At 51.4% G+C, this 22,838-nt stretch overlaps 1 protein-coding gene across 7 annotated transcripts in view; it reads right to left on the reverse strand.

The window, feature by feature from the left end:
* Positions 1-5,276: 5,276 nt before the first annotated feature.
* Positions 5,277-22,838, reverse strand: part of Usp36 (ubiquitin specific peptidase 36) — a 31,425-nt gene continuing 13,863 nt past the window's right edge. For 2 of the 7 annotated variants that reach the window (NM_001440290.1, NM_001107069.2), the window contains 12 exon segments: positions 5,277-7,231; positions 7,994-8,145; positions 8,408-8,523; positions 9,064-9,165; positions 9,669-9,862; positions 10,656-11,207; positions 13,838-13,968; positions 14,613-15,278; positions 18,781-18,919; positions 19,488-19,588; positions 20,191-20,331; positions 22,645-22,756. In NM_001440290.1, coding sequence (NP_001427219.1) covers positions 8,014-8,145; positions 8,408-8,523; positions 9,064-9,165; positions 9,669-9,862; positions 10,656-11,207; positions 13,838-13,968; positions 14,613-15,278; positions 18,781-18,919; positions 19,488-19,588; positions 20,191-20,331; positions 22,645-22,756 — 2,386 coding nt within the window. In that variant the 3' untranslated portion in view covers positions 5,277-7,231; positions 7,994-8,013. 7 annotated transcript variants of the gene reach the window in all.

Genomic DNA, 22,838 nt, shown 5'->3' on the forward strand with positions numbered 1-22,838 from the left:
TTAACTGCCTGTTCTAGTTCCAGTAACTCTGACATGGGTTCCTGTATACACGTGGCACACGAACTCATGTGGGTATAATCATACATGCGCATAAATGAATACATACATCTTCTGAACTATGTGCGTGCGTGCGTGCGTGCGTGCGTGTGTGCGTGTGGCGATGTATGCACCTAAGTGCAGGTGCCAGCAGAGGCCAGCCAAGGAGGCCAGGTGGCTGTGTTCACCCAGTGTGACCAACCAGCATGTACTGGGCAGCAGACCACGGTAGACTGCCAGAAGTTTGAGAGAGGATTGGCAAGGCCTGAAAAATAGAGAGACCTGCTTCATACTCAGATGAACAAGTGCTGTGTCTGGCCCTGTCAGGATCCTCCATGATTCCTGAGAGGAAGCAAATGATCCGAGGCAGAACAAGCTCCTCCAGAGGCCAGTGCTTGGCCTCTCCCACCGAGGTGGAATGTGTGGTCAGGCCTTTGATTCAGGACTGGAGACCCCAGAGCTCAGTCAGGAGCCACAGTGCCCGCACTTGCCTGCTGTGGGCCTTGGAGAGCCGGGAGGCTCTGAAGATGGCGCTTAGGCACAAGAAGGCTGCGTAGGCTCAGATGGGGTATTGTCTTGCTTTGAAAACCCCCAGATTTTATTTTGCTAAAGCGCGCAGTTTCTCGTGTGTGAATGGCACTTAAAATGTGTTTGTAATGGAACTTGATTGTACCCAGCTGCCACCAACTGTTCTGTGCCACCCAGAAGGCAGCTGGCCGGGTGCCACATTGGGGCGTTCACTTCAAATAGAGGAATTACCGCTCTGGTTCCAGCTCCACTTCACCAAACTATTTTCAAGTATGAAAAAGACAAAGAGGTGGGTGGGGCCCTCGGAAAGCACAGGAAAGCCAAGTCAGTGAAGGAGGCATTTGAGCCCTGGCTTTGTGTGTGTGCACGCGTGTGCATGCACGTGTTTGCGTGTTTGTGCGCTGGGGGAGGGGCTGCCTGCCTCCTGAGCAGCACAGAACAGGGTCCCAGTCATGCTTCTCACGCTAGCTCTTCCAGTTCATTCGCTCAACAATTATCAGCTAGGTCCTGGCTACAGGCAATGACCCCCTGGCTCCCAACAGTGGGAGCTATTTAACTGTAACTGTGCATAATAGAAAATGTCAGGCTCATACATCAAGGTGTGTGGGGGGAGAATAACTTGGAGGGGTTGCCGCTGATAGCATAAAAACAAAAGAATCACGTGAAGGGGTGAGGTGGCTCTGCGTTCCATCCCCAGGACCACATGATCAGAGAGAACTAACTCTCATACGCTGTCCTTCCTTCGACCGTTATGTGTGCACCCCACAAAATACACACCCTTTAAAAATAAAAACTAAATCATGGAAGGTGTATTTGAACAATGTCCACTCAGCATGGGGTGATTAAGGTTGAGTCATCCGACAATACAGTCTTAAGGGGCTAGAGAGATGGCTTAGCAGCTAAGAGCACTGGCTGCTCTTGAAGAGGACCTGGGTTTGATCCCCAGCACCCACATGGAGGCTCACAACTGCTGATAACTCTGGGGGAATCTGATAACCCACTTCTGGCCTCTGAGTTCCAAGCCAGCCAGGGTAGTCCTATCTCAAATAAGTAAACAAAAGCAAAGACGCATAGCGAAGAAAATACTGTTGCTGAGAGCGAAAGTCTCACGTGCCCCACAGCAAGTACTTGTTATGTGCTAGACCCTGTTAGAGGATGCCCAGCCATAGAAGCCATCCTGACACCCGGAGCCTGACTGCACTTCTCACACACATCATGCTTCTATTGGCTGCAGAGACTGTCCTAAGGAAGAGCGTTAGCACAGAAATAAGCACACAAAACCTTGGAGGACAACGATACCTCATGGCCACAGCACTATGGCTCCGCCCTTGCCTTTTAGAGGAGCAGCAGAACGTGGGCAATATAATTTGCAGGGCTGAGTCCTGTGAGATTCCGTAACACTCTGGTCTGGACTCCCGTCTTTCTTCTGATAGCAAGTCATGAGTGAAAACCTCAGTCTGGCTGGGCAGTGGTGGTGTATGCCTATAACCCAGCACTGGGGAGGCAGAAGCAGGTGGAGGACCTCTGAGTCCTGGGCCAGCCTGGGCTACAGGGCAAGTTCCTGAGCTACATAGAGAAAACAACAAAGAAAATTTCAGTCAAATCTGACCTCAACCTCGACAAAGCTGGAACAAGACGAAGCAGCTGTCCTTAATGAAGCATTGAGTCAAACAACTGGGAAGGAGCTGGTCCCTGACCTAAGGCACCCCTAGAAGTAGACCTCCCAGATAGGATCTCCAAGGTCACTGGGGCCTCAGGGATGTCTTCGTTGAGAGCAAGGGTACATCATCTGACTGTACTCTCACAGGTGCTTGTCTGTCCCAGCTTTCAGGCCAGGGTTTCCTATTTTAAAAGACAGAAAGTGGGCTGGAGAGATGGCTCAGCAGTTAAGAGCACTAACTGTTCTTCCAGAGGTCCTGAGTTCAATTCCCAGCAACCACATGGTGGCTCACAACCATCTGTAATGGGATGCTCTCTTCTGAAGTGTCTGAAGAGGACTACAGTGTACTAATATATAAATAAAATAAATAAATATTTAAAAGACAGAAAGTTGGAGAACTGGATTGGAGACCGGGTCAGGGGAATGACAGCATTGCAGCCTGTCTGGTGGAGGGTAGGCACTTCAAGGCAGTAGGCAGTTAGACCAGGTGTTCATGACAGATGTGTCCAGATGTGACCATATAGGGGAGGAGCTTCTGGCTGAAGTCAGGGACTGTGGCCAACTACAGGAGCAAACAGATCCAAGGGGTAGCCCATAAACCTGCAAGCAGGATGTTCCCAAAGAGCTGCCTGACCTGTGTGAAAACGCATGCTTGAGTGCCTACTCTCTCCCTGAGTGGTGGATGAGAGAAACTCTGGGCAGGAACAATGAGAGGTGATCCCAAGAAGCCTGAGGCAAACACACATCACCTATGACAACTGAATGGGGCCATGAAAGGAGTGCTGAGGGAGAGGAGACAGCAGAAACTGAAGCAAGGAAACAAGTGGAGGGAGTGTGACACACTGGAACAGGGGAGCTTCTGAGCATGGTAGGAAGCCAGACCCAGGAGGCAGGCAGGACAGGGAGCAAGGTTCATCCCTAGTGGAAGACAAAGTGGGAGTCCAAATCACCACAGAGAGGTAACTGTTTCTATCGCCACAGCAGACTTTGAGAGAGGATGGAGAACAGTGCCCATGGCATTGGTTTACCAAGTCAACAGTGTCAGCTTGACAGAATCTAAGGGCATCTAGGAGCCACATCTCTGGGGAGGCCAGTGATGGAGTTTCTAGTTGGGTTTATTGAGGTGGGAAGATCCACTCTGGGTGGCACCATTCCCTAGACTGAGGACTCGGATTGCACAAAAAGAAACAAGTAGAACTCCTGTTTATCTCTGCTTCCTGAGTAGAGATGCAATGGGACCAGCTGCCTCATGCTCTTACCACCATGATTTCCCTGTCAGGCTGGACTATAAGCTCAGTGAGGCAGAACGAATCTCTCCTTTCTTGTTGCTCTTGTTGGCACTTTGTCACAAAGAAAGTAATGAATATAACGTGTGCATCTCTGCCCCTCAGCTCTGGACTGGAGCCTTCTTGGCCTTCCGCAGGCCTGGTCACCTTTACTTGTATCCTCCACACTCCACCCCTTTCCAGGTGCAGACACTGTCAGCTTAGGTGTCTAAGAGGCCAGTTAGACCAGGTTAGCCAGTCCCGCCTGACTAGGTCACCTTTATCTCTACCTGGAGTAATCCCAGGAGCCCTCAGGTGTCTGTGGGATCTTTTGCTGCCAGCAAGTCATCTACTTGGATTCACACACATTTACTTTCCTGTTCTCATCTTGTCTGGATAAACAGCTGAGGAGACTAAGCCAAAAACCAAACTCCCTGTGTCTGGTAGACCAGAAGTTTCCAGAAGCCCCTAAAGGAGACGCAGAAGTTACCATGTCAAGATGGACAGCTGAGTGGCACTTGGAGCTAAGCCACTCACCAAGAAGCCTCTTCCTGCCCAGCACCTGTTCAGACCTGAGCCACGAGTTGAAGGGTAGCTTTCCTAACTGGAGCCCTTCTGCTCGTAGGCATCCCTGGAGGGAATTGTCTGATCCCAACTTTCAGGACAGATTCTCTGGTGGGCAAAACCACCGAGGCTGGGATGGAAACTGAGGGTCTGGACATTCCCATGCACAAAGTCCTGTGCCAACGAAGAAACCCCAGTCCACACAAGACACAAGTGTCTTCTCACCAGGCCTCCAACCTGTGGCTGGGGAAGCTGCTAGAACACTGTGCCACTCGGTCAGAGCCTATGGTGACTGAGCCATATGGTATTGTACAACACTGTCCTTGGAACATAAGCCACTCTGAAGAGCTGGGACAACTTGCAAAAGACACTCAGTATCGGGTCAGCAGAGCCGGGATCTTTGCTGAAGGAAGGGCTGGGAGGAATCGCTGGACTCTCATCTACTCAACCACTCCCTGCTGCTCCTCCCAGGCAGCTGGAACCTTGTCATAACTCTAGTCCCAGAAGTTGCCAGAGTTGCCAGAAGGGTGGAAAGTCATGACCTGTGCCCGTGGTGTGGCTGCCTGGTGTCACTCATGCTCTGTAGATAAACCCAGTACGTTAACTGGCCCCCACAGCTGGACTCCGGTGGAGTTGTTCTACAGCCTGTCATCAGTGTCCTTGTTTACGTCTCTGTAGAGTGTCCCACAACAGGTGGTGACAACGTTCTCTGCCAGTGTGGGGGTCAAACTTAGATCCAAACCCTCATCCTGCCCTACTGCTGTCCGTGAGGTCATCTCATGTCAGGAGCACAACAGAGCTGCGGTGGAACATGGCTTTGCTTGTGCTCTCCACTTACTACTCACTTAAAACCACTCCCAGAGGGGTTGGGGATTTAGCTCAGTGGTAGAGCGCTTGCCTAGCAAGCGGAAGGCCCTGGGTTCAGTCCCCAGCTCCGAAAAAAAGAAAAAAGAAAAAAAAAAAAAAAAAAAAAACACTCCCAGACTTCAGAGCCAGTGGTTGTCTTCACTCTTAAATCTACACAGTTCTGGGATAAACTTAAAAAGATCTCTTTGTCCAAGATGGCCCTTACCGCCTAGGTTCAAGCAATGGTTCCCCATCTCAGTGTGGATGGTCACCTGAAAGGGCAGCACGGAAACGCACCCACCTGACCTGGGATGCAGCCTGGCCTCTGCTGGAACGCACCTTTCTAAAAGTGAAAGGACAAGGACGACACAGAAAGGAATCACAGAAAATGCATTACTTTATTGCACCAAGATCTTGGCACTATCTGGGCACCCCCACAGAGGAAGGGGAAGAGTACAGGGAGTCCTGCACACACACAGACGCAGCCACACAGGATGTTGGACAGAAACAGCCCCTAACAGGCAGGTGAGCGAGAACAGAAACACCAGGGAGGTGGCCCTCTGCAAGTGGGCCTAAGCCACATCTACTGCCAAGCACAAAGTTCAAACTGATTTGATCCAACAGCATGACTACTTTTAGAAAAGCTTCATTTATGTCAGTACATGTCACCGAGAACTCATTCCGCCTATGGCCTGTTCCTAATGGCTTCTAAGGAAGAAAAGGACTTGCCTTCAGTGACAGCAACACAAGCTGCCATTAGTCAGGATGGCAGATGGGGGATCATGACTGCCCAAGAGACAGTGGACTATATGCCCCTGGAGACTTTACAATGTGTAATCTACTGCACAAAGGAACCAATATGGAGGAGACACGGGAGACAATCCATTTTGTGCTGGCAGCTTTACAACTTTCTACTAGAGAAAGCCGTAAAGAAAAACAAATGTACCCAGGAAGCAGCTACTACCAGAAGGGTGGCAACTCCTCAGAAGAAGAGACAATGCCTGTCCCTGAAGGTGCCTGCCCCCTCCCCCCCACACGAGATAACACGGAGCCCACAGCACTCCTGGACATGACATCCGGAACCGAGGCCACACAAAGATGACTGATCACGTTCGGCTGGAAGACTCAACCAGCAGACCCATCATGGAGCACTGTTCTCTCCTTTTTTCTTAAGGGGAAGAAACAAAGAAGGAAACACCCACATGGAAACAGGACCTCACCTCCAGGCCATGGAGAACACAACTCTTCCCACATCTGCAGCAAGTGAAACCCTGGGCCCGCAGCTGAACAGAGCGCTACACGTGGGAACCAGAAGACAGCCCCGCCCCTCCCAAGAGGCCCAGCCCAGAGCAGAGTAGGATTCAGGGAGCGAAGAGAGGCACCCCATGAGAAGGAACCTTCTGGCGCCTTCATCTCCTGGGTGCTGTCTTCCCTCACTGAGGAGTCTTGTTTGTTAACCCTAAGTCCACAGGGGCAGCTTGAGCAAGGAAGGGCAGGCAGCCACGTCAATTTCAAAGCACTCACAAAACTGAGCAAGTAAAGCCAGTGTCTGTGTATCAGGGAAACACTGCTACCGGTAGCCACAGGCCTGGTCAAAAATAAAGGCTTTATCGTAAGTAGTAAAATAACGGAGCTGGTCTCCAAAGACCACCACCTTGACAGAGTCCCAGAGGGTACGGCAGAGTCGGAGCTCACGGTCTCCCTGCAGCCTCGGGAGGCAGAGGTGCTGGTACCTCTTCCAAGGCGCTCCCCTGGCTGGCAGGTGCAGCCTTCCCGGTGTGTCCATCTTTAAAGGAGATGCACTTTGGGGTGGGGGCAGTGCAATCAGCAGGGCTTGCTCTTACTGTAGCTGACAGTCAGTCATACAGAGGCTCCTCTGAGAGGAGAGAGAGCCACTAGACAGCTCCAGCTTCAGAGAGCACAGGAAAGCTCATCAGAAAAGGCACCACCAAATGCCACCATTCTGAGTGAAGGACATGCTGGGAGATGCTGGCCTTGGTTCCTTGCCTGATGGCCCCAAACCAGGAACAGTTTTCCTACCTAGACCCCAGGGTCTATGAGGAAGATGCTTAACCTTTCCAGGTCTCCAAGGTTACTGTCAGCACAACACCATAGGCCAGGCTTCCTCCTGTGACTGCCCTACAAGCTGCTCTCAGCAGAGGCCCTGAGCTGAGCATCTGCATGGGATCTGCATCCGTGAACAGTGGGACCAGGAGCCTCCATCATGGCAAGCTCAGTGCACCGGAGTCTGCCGATCCTCAGATCTAAGTAGATAGTTCCAAGGATGGGATGTGACAGCTCCGGATGCCGTGGCACAGGCACACTGGTCTTCCTGGTGAGAACAGAGATGTGACCATCTTATTACATCCCTGGGTCCTTCCAAAGACATAGTCACACCTACATATTAACTAGAATACACCACAGACACAGGACACATACCAAAAACACATGCACTAAACACATGTGATACCAAACACACCACACATACGCCAGATAAACCACATATACCAACCAAATGGTTAGACACTATACATACCACAGGCCACACATGTTGCATGCATATCAGACATACATACCATAGTTATATACCACACTCACACCACACACACCTAAAACAAACACCACAGACCACACACATACCAGATACATACACCTGAGACTTGCTATATGCACGCCAGATATAAACATGAGCTAACATAGAGACAGATAAACAACACAGAAATACACACCAGCACACACATACCACAGACCACCCTACACACAAGCACACACACACCACAGACCACCCTACACACCAGCACACACACACCACAGACCACCCTACACATAGCAGACACACACACCACAGACCACCCTACACACCAGCACACACACACACCACAGACCACCCTACACACAGCAGACAGACACACCACAGACCACCCTACACACAGCAGACAGACACACCACAGACCACCCTACACACAGCAGACAGACACCTCACAGACCACCCTACACACAGCAGACAGACACACCACAGACCACCCTACACACAGCAGACAGACACACCACAGACCACCCTACACACAGCAGACAGACACACACCCAGGCTGACCTCCAACAGCCCCAGCAAGCTCAGCGGCGATAGCTGAGGCTAGCGACCTTCGCAGGGTGAGTCACAGACCAAAAGTTTCGTCTACTCTGAAGCTTCTGGAAGGCATTGAAGTTTCTCTTCTTTTCCCTCTTGAACTTTTTAATTTTCTTTTCCTACATCAAGAATCATAGTGTCACAGTCCCTGGAGAGGACATTTCCAAGCCTTGGAGGCTGACTGCATACACAGCATGTTCCTCCCAGACAGACAGTTACCACGAATGATGGAGGTCCTGCCATCCCTCCTTTCCTGAGGAAGAGACCCACAGCTGCCCAGTGTACTGCTTTGTGCACGACTGCACCACAAGCTACTCTCAAGGCCCAAGCAGAACCATGGCCGCCTGCTGCCCCAGCCTATAGTCACAGCACACACATTACCTTCCCTCGATCAAACTCTTCATCCCAGTCATCAACCACGGTCTGGGTCCGGGCCAGTCTGCTGTCTTTCATGGCGTCCTGACTGATGGCTGAAGGCTCACCATCCCAGGTCAAAACTGTACAAGACACATTTCTGTCAGCATCCATGGGTCCCAGTCACCTGCAGACTCTCCTCAGGGCTCATTTTCTACTGGAACCCATCTGTTCTAACCACTCTAGGTTTCTGTCTCTTACAGAAGAAAATGAAGGGAGGTCACATGACCTGTGGCTGTGACCACTGTGTACTCCAACTGCAAACCCCTCTCTGTAACCTGTGTGCTCTTTCTTTAGAGAAAGGGCCTTTTGTTCACGCTCCAAGTCTGCCCTGTAAAGTGTGGCCAGCTCGGGACTGCCAACACTAGTGCTGCCGGGGCTTCCTCATCCCACCCACCCTTCTGGCCTGGGCACTGGACACTCTACTTAGCTGGTCTGGGCTTGCACTCCCCAAGTTGAACTGCTCTTGGGCCTTTGCATCTGAATAGAATCTGCCTTTGTGCCACAGCAGGGGTCAGGTTAAAACCTATTTTAAACCACATCTCATAGCACAGCAGGACCAGCACCTCCCACAACCTAGATAAGCCGGTCCTTAGGAAGCGCCACCCCGCTGCAGACCGCACCTTTTTTCCCATAAGCCGTATCAGACGAGTCCTGAAGCAACTCCTGGACCACATCCGGTTCTTGATCTCTGTTCCAGGTAACAAGAGGTGCCCGTCCCAGCCCTGAAATCAGAGGACGAGGTAGGACCAAATCACGGAAGAACGACCACACCTCCTGGTGCTGGCACTGCAGAATCTGGTACCGGCAGGCGCTCACTCTCGAGTGATAAGCTTACCCACGTCCATTCATGAGAAAAGCAAATGACAAAAAGCCAGAACACAGAGCCCAGCCTTGGTCTGACACAAAGGGTGTTGCAGCTGGCACTGTCCGCTCTCTCTGGCTTCCAGACTAAGTGAGCAGCTCTCTTCTGCCATGGACCCGAGAGAGCTGTAGTGCAGGCCCAGAACTACAGGGTGCACACAACAGTCTAAAGCTCTGCCTGCCTCCAGCCCGAGCTCTGGGATTATAAACTTTGGCCACTATGCCCAGCCACACCTTTTCTCTAAAATGACTGGCTGTCTTAGGTATTTGCTAGAGACTGATGGGAACCTATGGCCAGTGCTCCTAGTGGCCGGCACTGAGGAACAGCAAGTTGCCACCTCTGTAGCTATCAGTAGGATCTTACCCAGGCGGTCACTAGGAAGATGGTCATTCACACACAGCTCAGGGACTGGGGTGACACTGGGCCTTGGGCTTCTCTGGTATCCTGGGTGTTCGCTCTCTTCTTCCTGCTGCGGCTCAGGCTTTCTTTTCCGTCTTTTCTTCTTTTTCTGCAGCTCTGTCCTGGCCTCAGGCTCACAGTGGTCTGCAGGGGAGCAGCTGCGGAGAGCCAGGAGGGAACAGATCGGCCCTTGAGAAACACTGCAGGCCAGAGCCTGCTCCCTCAGTGGCAGCTCCACTGCTGGAGTGTGTGAGATGGCTCAGCTAATAAAGGCACTGCACCAAGCCTGCTGACCTCATGTATCCATTTCTTCTCTGGTGTGCAAGCACACACGCACACACTCGCACACACACACGCGCGCGCACACACGCGCACACGCACGCACGCACGCGCGCGCGCGCACGAAAAGGATAAAAAAGGTAAATATTTAGAATAAAACCAGAGTGGGGCTGGAGAGGGTCAGTGGTGAAGAGCACTGGCTGCTCTTGCAGGGGCCTCAGGTTCAATCCCAGCACTGACATGGCAGCTCACAGCTCACCTCAGTACCAGAGGATCTGTTGCCCTCACACCAACGTACAGAAGACAAACAATGCTCCGCCCTAGCATCCCTGAGGGAGGACTGCCTGCAGTGCTGTGTGGTGCTCATTCGCTCCGTCCTGACTGGCCGTGCTGTATGTGTTGTTGACCACAGTGACACAGTTAAGCGAGATGTTAGAGACGCCACATGATCTTCCTGCTCTATCCAGAGCAGGTGCACTGCACACGCAGGATGCTGCTACAACCTTGCCAAATCGCACAGCTTGGCCTTGGGCCACCTGACCTGTGGCCATCCTCTTCCACCCGTGTGACTCACTGACATAGGACATATTCCTCCCCATGCCCAGGCCGGCACTACATTATTAACCCACACCACTTGGGAAGGCCTCGGGCACATCCCCACCACGCCCTTACCCATGCTGAAGTAGGTCCTGGCACACGGTGGCTTCTTGGCTGAGCCCTTCTGATCTTTTTCTCTTCCTCCTTTTCCTGCTGCTCGCATGGTAACTGTCCAGGATGTGACTCACTTGATGGCCATTTACCTGAAGCTGCGTACCCTCTTCCTTCCGGCCCCTGGGACTCCAAGGCTGGTCCTGAGACTGGCTTTCCTGCTGGGTAGCTGTGTCGCCCACACCCTCCAGGTCCTTCTTCTTCTTCCTCTTCTTCCTGCGTGCTGTTGCAGGTGCTCCCTCGAGGCACTGTGGGAGGTGTGTGTCTCTGCCCAGTCTCTGGGGATCTCCACTAGGAGTCTTCTTCCTCTTTCTGGAGGGGCTGTGTAGGGCCTCATTGGCCTCTGGCAGTTGGTGTAAGTGGGACGTGAAGTGTCCATTGACCTGAGGCAGGGGTGTCCAGGCAGAGGAGCAGCAGCTCTGTGGCTCTGATGTCCCTAAGGGCTTGGCGCTACTACTGGACAGTGATGCAGAGTGGGGGTGGGGAGACGGTTGGGGAGCAGGTGCGGCAGCAGCCCTGTAGACAGTGGACAGAGAAAGTCACTGAGAGGATCTGCCCACGCCACACCTCTCCTGACCTCATCCACCTTCCTTTACACCTTAAAGTTTGGTGTGTACATGGTTTGGTTTGGTTTGAGACAAGGTTTAAGCAGCCTTGGCTGTCCTGAAATTAGCTCTGTAGACCAGTCTTGCCTCGAACTCAGAGAGATCTGCCTGTCTCTGCCTCCAGAGCACTGGGATTAAAGGTGAGTTCCAGCATGCCCAACTCATCCTAGAATTTTAAAAGGTTACTTTGTCTCTGTAATTCATGGACAGACAGACGGACAGATGGACACACACACACACTCCATATTTTTCGAAGACAGACCAAGGAAATAATGTCTACATAAAATCAAAGTTAATAAAAGCAACACATCTCAGTTTCTTGTTACAAAGTTGTTTTTTTTTTTTTTTTTTTTTTTTTTTTGGAGCTGGGGACCGAACCCAGGGCCTTGCGCTTCCTAGGTAAGCGCTCTACCACTGAGCTAAATCCCCAGCCCCTGTTTTTTTTTTTAAGTAGTTCTGAAAACAGAACCAAAGCCTTGGCCTTGCCAAGTAGGCACTGTGGCTGGGGCAGCCGGTGGCCCCTGCACAGGTCTGAGGATTAGAGGTCCCAGCTTTTCATCCAGGCACGTTGGCTCACCCTGTAATCCCAGCTTTGGGAGGTGGAGGCAGGACAGTCAGGCACTCAAGGCCAGCCTTTACTACTAAATGAGCTGAAGTCTGACCCCCAGGACAGCTTGTCTTAAAATGTGAACAAAGCACAGCATAAGAACAACTAGGGTGGCTGGGGTGGCCGGCACTTGCCGTCAACCCCAGAGCTAGGGAAGGGAGGCGCCAATCAGAAGGTCAAGGTTATCTATCCTCCAGCACATAGCAGATGTGAGTCCCTCCTGGGCTACAGTGAACAAGACTGGGCCAACCTGACGTGATCCCAGCTTCGATCCCAGCACTGGGGAGGCAGAGCTTAGTGGATTTCTGTGAGCTCCTGGCCACCCAGAGGGACAATAGAGTTGAGACCCTGTCACAAAACCAAAACCAAAATTCCTCCCTTCAAAACAAGTAACAGTAACAACAAAAAATAAAAAGCAAAACAAAGCAACCAAACCCTAACGTTTCAGATTTCCACCTCGAATGTGTTAGGAAGGGAAATGTTACTAAGCAAAAAAAAAAAAAAAAAAAAAACAAAACAAAAACAAAACAACCAAACAAAACCCAACACCCTGTGAGATTTATCTTTTTCTCTCCAGAGGCTATAGCAGTTCCCTTGGGACTGAACATCCCAACAACAGCAGCTGTGCAGTCAGTCACCTCAGGTTTGGTTAATGCGTGGATTTAATGACTGTTCACACTGGCCGGGGGTAGTGGCACACACCTTTAATCCCAGACTCCAGTGAATCTCTCTGAGTTTGAGAGGCCAACCTGGTCCACTCATCCAGTTCTAGGACAGCCAGGGCTGTTACACAGAAAAAGCCTGTCTCAACCTTCTTCACCCGCCCCCCTCCCCGAGCCCCAAACACACACACAAAACCCCAACCGAGAAACACATTTACACTTGGCCTGGGAAGATGGCTCAGCAGTTAAGAGCACTTGCTGCTCTTGCTGAAAACCCAGACTCAGTCTCCAGCACCCGTCCATCCAGTGGTTCACATCCACCTCTCACTCCAGCTTCCTCTTCTGACCTCCGTGTGCACTAAGCACACACATGGTGCACAGAATACATGCAGATAAGACATTCATACACACAGATTTAAACAGACTCATTTAGGTCAAGTGTGGTGGTGCACTCGGGAGGCCGGTGGGGCAATCTCCAAGCCTGAGGCCCCCCGATCTATATGGCAAGACCCTGTCTCAAACGAATAAAACGTGACAGAAATGATCAACTTCCCCTAATGCCCCAACATTTGGGGACCTTAAGACTTAAGGACACCCCACAAATGTTATGCTAGAGACAGGAGGCATGCATGTTCACATGGGGGTAGGGGCAGCGATGGATGTCATGTCACAGCATTCTGGGGCAGGCTGACTCAGAAATGAGGAGCCCGCAGTGCCACAGAGCCTCACTCATGCCCTCTCCTAGTTCCTGTATCCCAGCTACCATGGCACTTGGTTCCCAGGAACCCAGGTGACCGAGTGTCAGAGTCCTCTCACCTTGTCATTCAGCATCCCTAAGGGATGCAGGCACCATGGAGTCCAGCGCCTTCCTGGGGCAGATCCTCCATGGATGAGATTAAAGGCATCTAAACAATTTTATAGCACTGGAGAACCCAGTCCCCCTTCTCCAGGCCTGGCATGACACCAACAGTCAAGAGACATGTGATGACATGGGGTGATGTGGGAGGACGCTGGCAGAAAAGATACCACTGCAGGACTCGAAGGGCCATAGGGGGTCGAGTATCTGAGGGGCTAACGGCCAGGAGAGTACGGTGCTCCAGGCTACAAGGCGCCAGGGCAGGCAGGCGAAGACTCTGAAGAGTAACCACTCTGCCCTACTGCGGCTTTTCCCACACAGCGATGGACAAGAGAGGCCTCTGTCCTCGATGACCCATGGCTCTTCCCAGCCAGGTGCAGGGAAGGAGTCGGCACCAGGCCTGTCCCCAAGCTCACCTGGTTTTACTGACAGGCCCAGGGGAGGCAACGACGGGGTGGGTGGCTTTCATGGGGGAGGTGAGATCGCAGAATGCTGAGGGGGAAGGTGAACCGATGTCATTGCCGGTCGCCCTCCGCAGGGTGCTGGCCTGCAGTTATTGACATAAATAAAAACTTGGTGGTCTAAAAGAAGGTGTCCGTGAGTGAAGAGGGAAAATAAAATTGAAAATAAAATAAAATTAAATAAAATGAGCCCAAAAAAAGATGAATGAAGGCACAGAAGAAAAAAAAAAGGAGGGGGATGGTAGAGAGAGGGGACAGCAGAAGAAGAACCAGAGAGTGTTGTTGGTTAGAAATAAAAAGGAAAAGGAGAGGACACTTCAACAAGCATCCCAGCACACGCCCACACACTGCTCACTGCTCACACAAGCTGAGGGGTGGCTCCTCCCCAGCCTCCCTACGTCCCCTCCTCCAGCCAGGGCAGCTATCCTTCCCACTCTGAGTGCCCTGTGGCCCCAGCTCTTCAACTAGGAGACTCTATCAGAGAAAACTCGTTAGTCCTCTCAGACAAGACTACCAGCAACCTGAGGTACTGAATAACTGGGGTCTCCCCTCAAAACAGTCTCCACCTAAAACAGCCCTTTCTTAACTTGCAAATCGCTGGGAACACCAACAGGCACACTGGTACTGTGGCCTCAAGTTACAAAGAAGGCCGTACACCTTTGATTTCCTCTCCTCTCCTCAGATCTCCAGTCCCAGGGCACTTTCAGAGAGGAGACCCCCACAGACCCACCTTCTTGGCTGACAGGGCCAGTTTTTTGGCTGGTGGAGGCGACATGAGGCTTGTGGGCTCGGTGGTGGTGCTGCTCAGGGCAGGGGACTTCAACTTCCCCATCTTGGCATCGACTCCGTTCGACAGCACTTTTGAATGGCCAGTGGCTGGGCAGTTTGTTCCCTGAGAATCACAGACATGTGCAGCTCTGCCCTCTGAGGTCTGCGGGGCCTTGGCAGCGTCACTGCTGGCAGAGTGCTCGGGGCTCGAGCTGCTGGAATCCCCCTTCTCCAGGTCCACACCATTGCCTTCCCCCTTCAGCCTGTGCCCGTTAGTAATGGCTTTGGCCAGCTTTGGTGAGGTAGAGAAGATGCTGTCTCTGCTCGCCCAGGAGCCAGGCCGCTGGCTCCTGGACTCGCCGGTCCCAGGAAAGCCCTGAGAAGCAGTTGGGGACGTGGTGCGAGACTGTGGCGGGGCTGACTTCTTCACCTTCTCCCCAGGCTCGTCCAGAATGGTGGGCATATGTGTGGGTGTCGGAGCGAGTCTCGGGGAGGGGGACCCGGCAGGTGACTTTGCAGGAGCACATCCATTCTGTAACTTCAGACCAGAAATGGAGCCATTTCTGGACACAGGCATGCCAACCTCCTCAGGGGACTGCAACTTTCTCATCATTAGAGAGTCTTGTCGCTAAAAAGAAACAAGGCAGGAAGCCATCAGAGCCCAGAGGAGCACTGTCCAGGGAACATGGCTTCCCCATTGGGGGCAACTTCTGGGAGCAAACCCGGTTCTAGCTAATGGTGAAGACTTTCAGTGCTTCAGGACTTATATACAAAACAGGCTGCAGTTTTGACTGTCCTTACTATGAAAGTGACAGGGTCTGACAAAATCTGAGAGGATGCAGAAGGAGGAAGAGAAGTTCCACCATGTAAACTGTCCCTCCTAGGTCACACACGGGATGCCCACAAGTGTCATCACCCCGTCATCGCTAAACACTCCACACAGTAAAGAGACACCTTAAAGTCCTTAGTGTCTCATTGGCAGCTATGCATTTCTTGATTAATTACATAAGCTTGCATTATTCCCCATGCCTTAATTAAAATCAATCAATCAATCAAACAAACAACAAAACCTAAACTTTTTACTAAGTGTCTATGTTTGCCAAAAATGTAAGTAAATAAAAGACAGAAGTCAAAAGGAGCAAGTTTCAGAGGCTGGAGAGAGGGCTTGGTGGTTAAGAGCACTGGCTGCTCTTCTGGAGGAGCCAGGTTCAATTCCAAGCATCCATGGGCGGCTCTCAACCATCTGTAAAGCCAGTACCAGTTTCTGGCCTGTGTGGGCACTGCACACAGTCTTTAGAAATATGTCTTTAGAAATCAAGGCCAAATGCAAAGAACCCACTGTCTGTCTGTAAACCTTTCATGATGCCCGCTTCCTGTTTGAGTGTCTTTCTCCTCAGTTACCACAGCCCTTGTGGCTCATGCAAGGCCTCACACAGTCAGTACTTTAAAATTATTTTTTGTTCAATTAAAAAAAAAAAAAAAGCAGCCTTTTCTGTACTTAGCAGTCATGCTGAGAACTCCAGAAAGTGCATTCCTGGGCTGTGGCTTGCTCGTGAACTTCAGCTCACGTGGTCAATCTGAACTTCCTCTTTCCTGGCAATGCACGCCTGTTCCCAGACACTGCTGGGGTAGAGTCCTGTGTCCAGTCACTCTCTCAGGTCCTGCCCTCCACAGCCACCACCAGAGGGTGTCATCTGCTACAAACACAGATGTAGGGGGATGGCAGGAAAAGGGAGGGGAATCTACAAGGGAGGTTCCAAGTTGGAACCTAGGGCCTCACAAGCTAAGCAGACGCTGACACTGAGCTACCTCCCAGTCTCCTACGCTGACCACTGAGCTACCTCCCAGTCCCCTATACTGACCACTGAGCTACCTCCCAGTCCCCTACGCTGACACTGAGCTACCTCCTAGTCCCCTATCCTGACCACTGAGCTACCTCCCAGTTTCCTACGCTGACACTGAGCTACCTCCCAGTCTCCTACGCTGACCACTGAGCTACCTCCCAGTCCCCTATACTGACCACTGAGCTACCTCCCAGTCCCCTACGCTGACACTGAGCTACCTCCTAGTCCCCTATCCTGACCACTGAGCTACCTCCCAGTTTCCTACGCTGACACTGAGCTACCTCCCAGTCTCCTACGCTGACCACTGAGCACCTCCCAGCCCCCTATACTGACCACTGAGCTACCTCCCAGTCCCCTACTGCAAACACTTTTTAAAATTTTACTTTTTTTCTTCTTTTAGTTTTTCTTTTTCTTTTTCTTTTTTTTTTTTGGTTCTTTTTTTCGGAGCTGGGGACCAAACCCAGGGCCTTGCGCTTCCTAGGTAAGCGCTCTACCACTGAGCTAAATCCCCAGCCCCTTTTAGTTTTTCAAGACAGGGTTTCTCTGTGTAGCCCTGGCTATCCTGAAACTCACTTTATAGACCAGGCTGTTCTCAAACCCACAGAAATCTGCATCCCTCTGCCTCCTGAGTCCTGGGATTAAGAGCATGCTATACCACTGCTTGGTGATTTTTACAAGACTTTACATTTACTTCAGACAATTGCCACTTTTCCTACCTATTTAGGGTATGGAGTCTTATTTCATAGTTTTAATAACTTCTACTTTCTTCTGAGTTTTAGAATGGCTTACTTCTTTTTTTTTTTTTTTTTTTTTTTTTTGGTTCTTTTTTTTCGAAGCTGGGGACCGAACCCAGGGCCTTGCCCTTCCTAGGTAAGCGCTCTACCACTGAGCTAAATCCCCAGCCCCCCCCCCTTTTTTTTTAAAGATTTGTTTATTTATTTTATGAGTACACTGTAGCCGTCTTCAGACACACCAGAAGAGGGCATCTGATCCCATTACAGATGGTTGTGAGCCACCTTGTGGGTGCTGGGAATTGAACTCAGGACCTCTGGAAGAGCAGTCAGTGCTCCTAATCACATACACCAGGGACTCAAAAGTGAAATGACACTGGGCAGGTATGACAGCTCACATCTGTAACCAGCACCAGCAATTTGAGGCAGAAGGATCACTTCAAGTTCAAACCCAGCCTGGGGTAGAGTGGCCTGTTCTCTTCTGTCTAAAAGTGACTCTGCACATGGGCAGTACAGGAAGATGTATGCTGACCGAGGCCTTGCCAGGAAAGCCACCTTGCCCTCCTGCTGTGGGTGCCCAGGTCTGCCTCCTTCCATCGGGGGCAGCTCTGCAGGTGCGGCAGAATGTCAGCCGCCCAGAGGGCTTCGATGGCTTCCAACTCCACAGTTAATCACCTGGGCTGAAATCCAGAAGTCCAAGCCGGACATGCCTTTAATTCCAGCACGCAGAGGCAGAGGCCAGAGGCCAGAGGCCAGAGGCCAGAGGCCAGAGGCCAGAGGGCAGAGGCAGAGGCAGAGGCAGAGGCAGAGGCAGAGGCAGAGGCAGAGGCAGAGGCAGAGGCAGGCGGATCTCTGAGCTCGAGGTCAGCCTGGTCTACAGAGCAAGTTCCAGGACAGCCAGAGCTACACAGAGAAACCTTGTCTTGAAAAGCCAGAAGAGGGCTGGAGAGATGGCTGGGCTGGAGAGATGGCTCAGTGGTTAAGAGCAACCAGCAACCACATGGTGGCTCACAACCATCTGTAATGAGATCTGATGCCCTATTCTGGTGTGTCTGAAGGCAGCTACAGTGTACTCATATACAATAAATAAAATCTTTAAAATAAAAAAAAAAGAAAAAAGAAAAAAGAAAAGCCAGAAGAAAAGAAAACCCGGAAGTCCACAGATGAGTAAACTTTATGCTGTGTGTGTGGATGACACCAGCTTTAAGAGAAAGCACAGTGGGGGTTGGGGATTTAGCTCAGTGGTAGACCACTTGCCTAGCAAGCACAAGGCCCTAGGTTTGGTCCCCAGCTGGGGGGGGGGGGGGGGGGAAGCACAGTGGGGTGTTTCCCTAGGCAGCCAAACCTGCCCAGCACTCTGTGCAGCGGCTCCATCCCCACCATCCCATCTTTCCCTTCCCACAGCAGCTGATCACCAACTTAAGAAATATGCTTGATACAGCACCACAGCCTACAAGTTCCTCTCACACTGCAAGGTCCCCCTGGAACTCTGATACTCAAATACTGAAAGCAGGAGCTAGAAGGGTGGCCAGGCCAGCTTCCACTTACACAGTACCTTTGCCATCAGTGGGGAGGAAACAACCCCATTGCCAGGGCTCTTCTTGGGGTGCTCTGGAATGACCTTGGGACGGCTAGGAAGAGTGGCACCCACCCTGGAGACAGGGCCCTCAGGACTTTTCTTAGAGCCTGGAATCCTGCAGAGGAAAGACAGGAGTCAGGGTTTTTCCCCATCAGGCCAAGCAGCTCGGAGACACTGACAGGCTTCTCAGAACCCCCATCTTGACCCTCTGCAAACTAAAAACCTGAGAAGCATTGGATGCCTGCAGGGAGGGTGTAAGCAAGTCAAAAAGCCCCAAAACCTATTACCCAGAATCAGCAGGGTGCCACCAAGTGCCAGGAGTCCCTCAGGGACAGTCAATCTCTGTTGGTGGCTTCCTAAGATCTGCAGCATGCCCATTCATCCGATGTGAGATGGGTCCCTGCACCAGAGGAAGGTGCCAAGCCAGCCACCACACAAAGCCTCATCAAGGCTACTACATAAGGAACAGTCACCCGCTGCTATAGGCAGGCAGAGCCCTCCCCCTCAGCTGCCCCACAACAACCTGGCTCTCACCCGCCCACCAGGAGGGCGTGGCTGAAAGGTCCTTCCCAGAGGACAAGTTTCCCAGAGGACAAGCTCTAGGGCCTCAGACAGGAGAGCCGCAGACAGCCCTGGCTCAGGCAGAGCCCGCTTGACAACCCCAGGCCGAGGAAGTTCCTCACCGCAGATAGAAGAGCACGTAGGCCTGCTGGCTCAGAACCACCTTGACATTGCTGGAATGGACCAAGGAGTCGTTCATCTGGTACCACTGTCCATTGCTGGCCTGGCATGGGGAGAGAAGGGTACAGGAAACAGCAATCAGCAGGTGGGCCACAGCCACTTCTGTGACAGAGGCTAACTAACATCTGCAGCCAAGCCCAATCTCTTAATTCCACAATACTGGAGTTACAAAGGCAAGGTTTACCATATCCACTAGGGACCTTAAAAAACTTAAAAAAAGGGTTGGGGATTTAGCTCAGCGGTAGAGCGCTTGCCTAGCAAGCACAAGGCCCTGGGTTCGGTCCCCAGCTCCGAAAAAAAGAAAAAAAAAAACTTAAAAAAATTTACATGTATTTATTTGTTTGTTTATTGGGGGTGGGGCTTGTGCATGTGCCAAAGTCCAAGACAATGTGAAGGACTCAGTTCCGCTCTCCCACCTTGCCCCTGGAGTAGAACTCAGGGGGTGAGGCCTGGTAGTGAGCATTTTTACCTGCTGAGCCATTTTGCTGGCCCCAGAACCCTGGTGTAAAAGACATCTTTTTATCACTTGTGGAAAGGAGAACCGAAACACAAATCCAAAGCAATGCTGTTTCCCAGAAGACGACAAAAGGCTCACTTGGGCTGCGGGGCTCCCCTCCCTCACACCAGAACAAGGTGGACACCAACCTTCACGTAGCAGTAGTAGTGCCCCGCGTGGCAGCTGTAGCCTGAGTGCACCAGAACAGCATAGAGCCCATACATGACAGGGTCTCCACTGCTCTGCGACATGTATGGACGGATGTTCAGGAACTCTGGATAGCCAACATCCTGATTAGAAATGGACAGGCAAGGAGCACTTACTCAGGAGAATACAGGTCACTCTCCTTTTGCATCCATCACCCTCGGGGATGTGTGCTTTGACCAATCTTCACTATGTGCCCTAGGATGGACTCCAACTCGCTAAATAGCCCAGGATGGCCCCCCAGTTCATCGAAGTAGCCCGGGCTGGCTGTGAACTTACGTAACCCTTTCATTGCATCTCCCAGGTGCTGGGATCACAGGCATGTGCTATCAGACCCAGCTTTTTGTTTCTGCTGACAAAACCTCATGAGCCAGCATACACACAGCAGGCTCCTGAGCCCGGGGCCGGCTTTGTTATAATATGGAATTTTCAGATTCAAGCAGATGAGTGGTTCACAGACTGGAGTTGTCTAAACCACAGCTGAGAAGGGCTCCCAGGGACCCTAAGCTCCTGAGGACACCGGCACAGCGCTTCCCCCACCAACCGTGCACACCACACACCTCACGGCTCAGGAGGATTACCCTTGTTTGTCTTTTCTTACATTTTATCTATGTGAATATGTGTATGTGTGGGGCATACGTGACAGCCACCACACTGGTAAAACACAGTGAGACAAGGTTTCTCACTGACCTTGAACTCAGAGATCCACCTGCCTTTGCTGAGTGCTGGGGTGAAAGGGGTCTGCCTCCACCGCCTGGTAAGTATGCGTCTGTCATGGCACTCACTGGGAGGTTGAGGACAACTTTCTGGAGTGAGCGCTCTTTTGTATCAAGTAGGTGACAGAACTGAACACAGGTTTAGGCAGCAGGTCCTTTACATGGTAAGCCATCTCACCAGCCCTAGACAACTCCTAAGTCCTTGAGAGTCACACTTTGAAGGGTTTTAAAGGCCTGGAGAAGGCTGCAATCCCTGCCTGTGGCTCTGACAAGTGACTTGCCCTAAAGCACGGGGCAGACTCCATGAATATGAACACCTAGGAAACCCGGTGCTGAACGGACAGTCACCTGGAAGAGGGGACCTCAACTAGAAATGACCTCCACGAGACTGCCTAACTCCCCTGGAAGAGGGCTGTGACTTGCAAAGAATAAACCTTTCCCTGCAGCTGCTTTGGTCAGTATTTCAGCACAGCCACAGAGACACTACCCAGAGCAGATCCCACTGTGCTCAAAGTACATTTTTACTCTACGCCACCAAAACTTTAGCACACAGTCTGATTCCACCCACACGGTGAATCAGCTCACATCCAATATTCACCTCACTCATTCTTTTCAGTAATTGACTTTTATTTTATGTACATCAGTGATTTACCCCATGTATGTCTGTATGAGGGTATCATATATGAGGGTGCCACATCCCCTAACAGGAGCTATAGACATGTGTTAGCTGCTATGTAGGTCCTGGGAATTCAACCAGGTCCTCTGGAAGAGTAGCCAGCTCTCTTAACTGCCAAGCCCTCACCTCACTTATTCTTTTTTTTTTTTTTTCTTTTTTCTATTTTTTGGAGCTGGGGACCGAACCCAGGGCCTTGCGTTTGCTAGGCAAGCGCTCTACCACTGAGCTAAATCCCCAACCCTCACCTCACTTATTCTTAAAGGAACCCTGGCCTTCCATTCCAGGAACACCCCAAGAATAGGTAGACATAAGCTGGGAGAACTAAAAGGCAGAGGGAGAAAGGCAGCAAGAATGTATCATATGTGGGGTTGGAAAAATGCCCAAGGGGTTAGAGGCACGTGCTGCTCTTCCAGAATTCAGCTTCCAGAACTCCGGTGGGCGCCCCACAACCACCTACAACTCCAGCTTTGGGTGATGATGCCCTCTTCCGGTTTTGCAGGTACCAGCAAACAGATGGCGCATACAGATAGAAACAGACAGGAAAGAGAGAGCTACCAGGACCAGGTATGGTGGCATGCACCTTTAATCCTAGCACACAGGAAGCAGAGACATGTGGATCTCTGAGTTTGAGGCCAGCCTCATCTACAGAGCATGTTCCAGGACAGCCAAGGCTACAGAGAAACCCTGTCTCAAAAACCAAACCAAGCAAGCAAAGTTTGTCTAGGGGGAGGGGCTCAGCAGTTAACGGCACTGGCTGCTGCAGCAGAGGACGCCAGTTCAATTCTCAGCACCCAAATAAACTCATGTCTTTAACTCCAGTTCCGGGGATAAATTCTGTCTCTGGCCTCTGAGGGCACCAGCTTTACAGTTGACACAGACAAGCATGCAAAGCACTCAGACACACAAAATAGAAACTTTTTTAAAAGAAAGAAAAAAAATGCAGATTCCCAAGGCCTGCCTGTGTGACGATGGACAGCTGGGGTGTCTGGACGGGGGAGTGCACTCACCTTGGTGATCTTCCCCCCACTGAAGTTGGCAAAGCGCTTGAGGGACAGAGTCAGGACATTGGATGTTCTATGGATGCTGAAGCGCTTGCTAGCTGGAACCTTCTTCTTACACCTACAGGAGAGAACCGGAAGCTGCTGCTGGGCTCTGCAGGGTGGTGTCCTGCTGCCTTAGTAACAGGAGGCCAGCACCAGTG

Source organism: Rattus norvegicus, chromosome 10, assembly GCF_021556685.1.
Source record: "Rattus norvegicus strain SHRSP/BbbUtx chromosome 10, alternate assembly SHRSP_T2T, whole genome shotgun sequence".
NCBI lineage: Eukaryota > Metazoa > Chordata > Mammalia > Rodentia > Muridae > Rattus > Rattus norvegicus.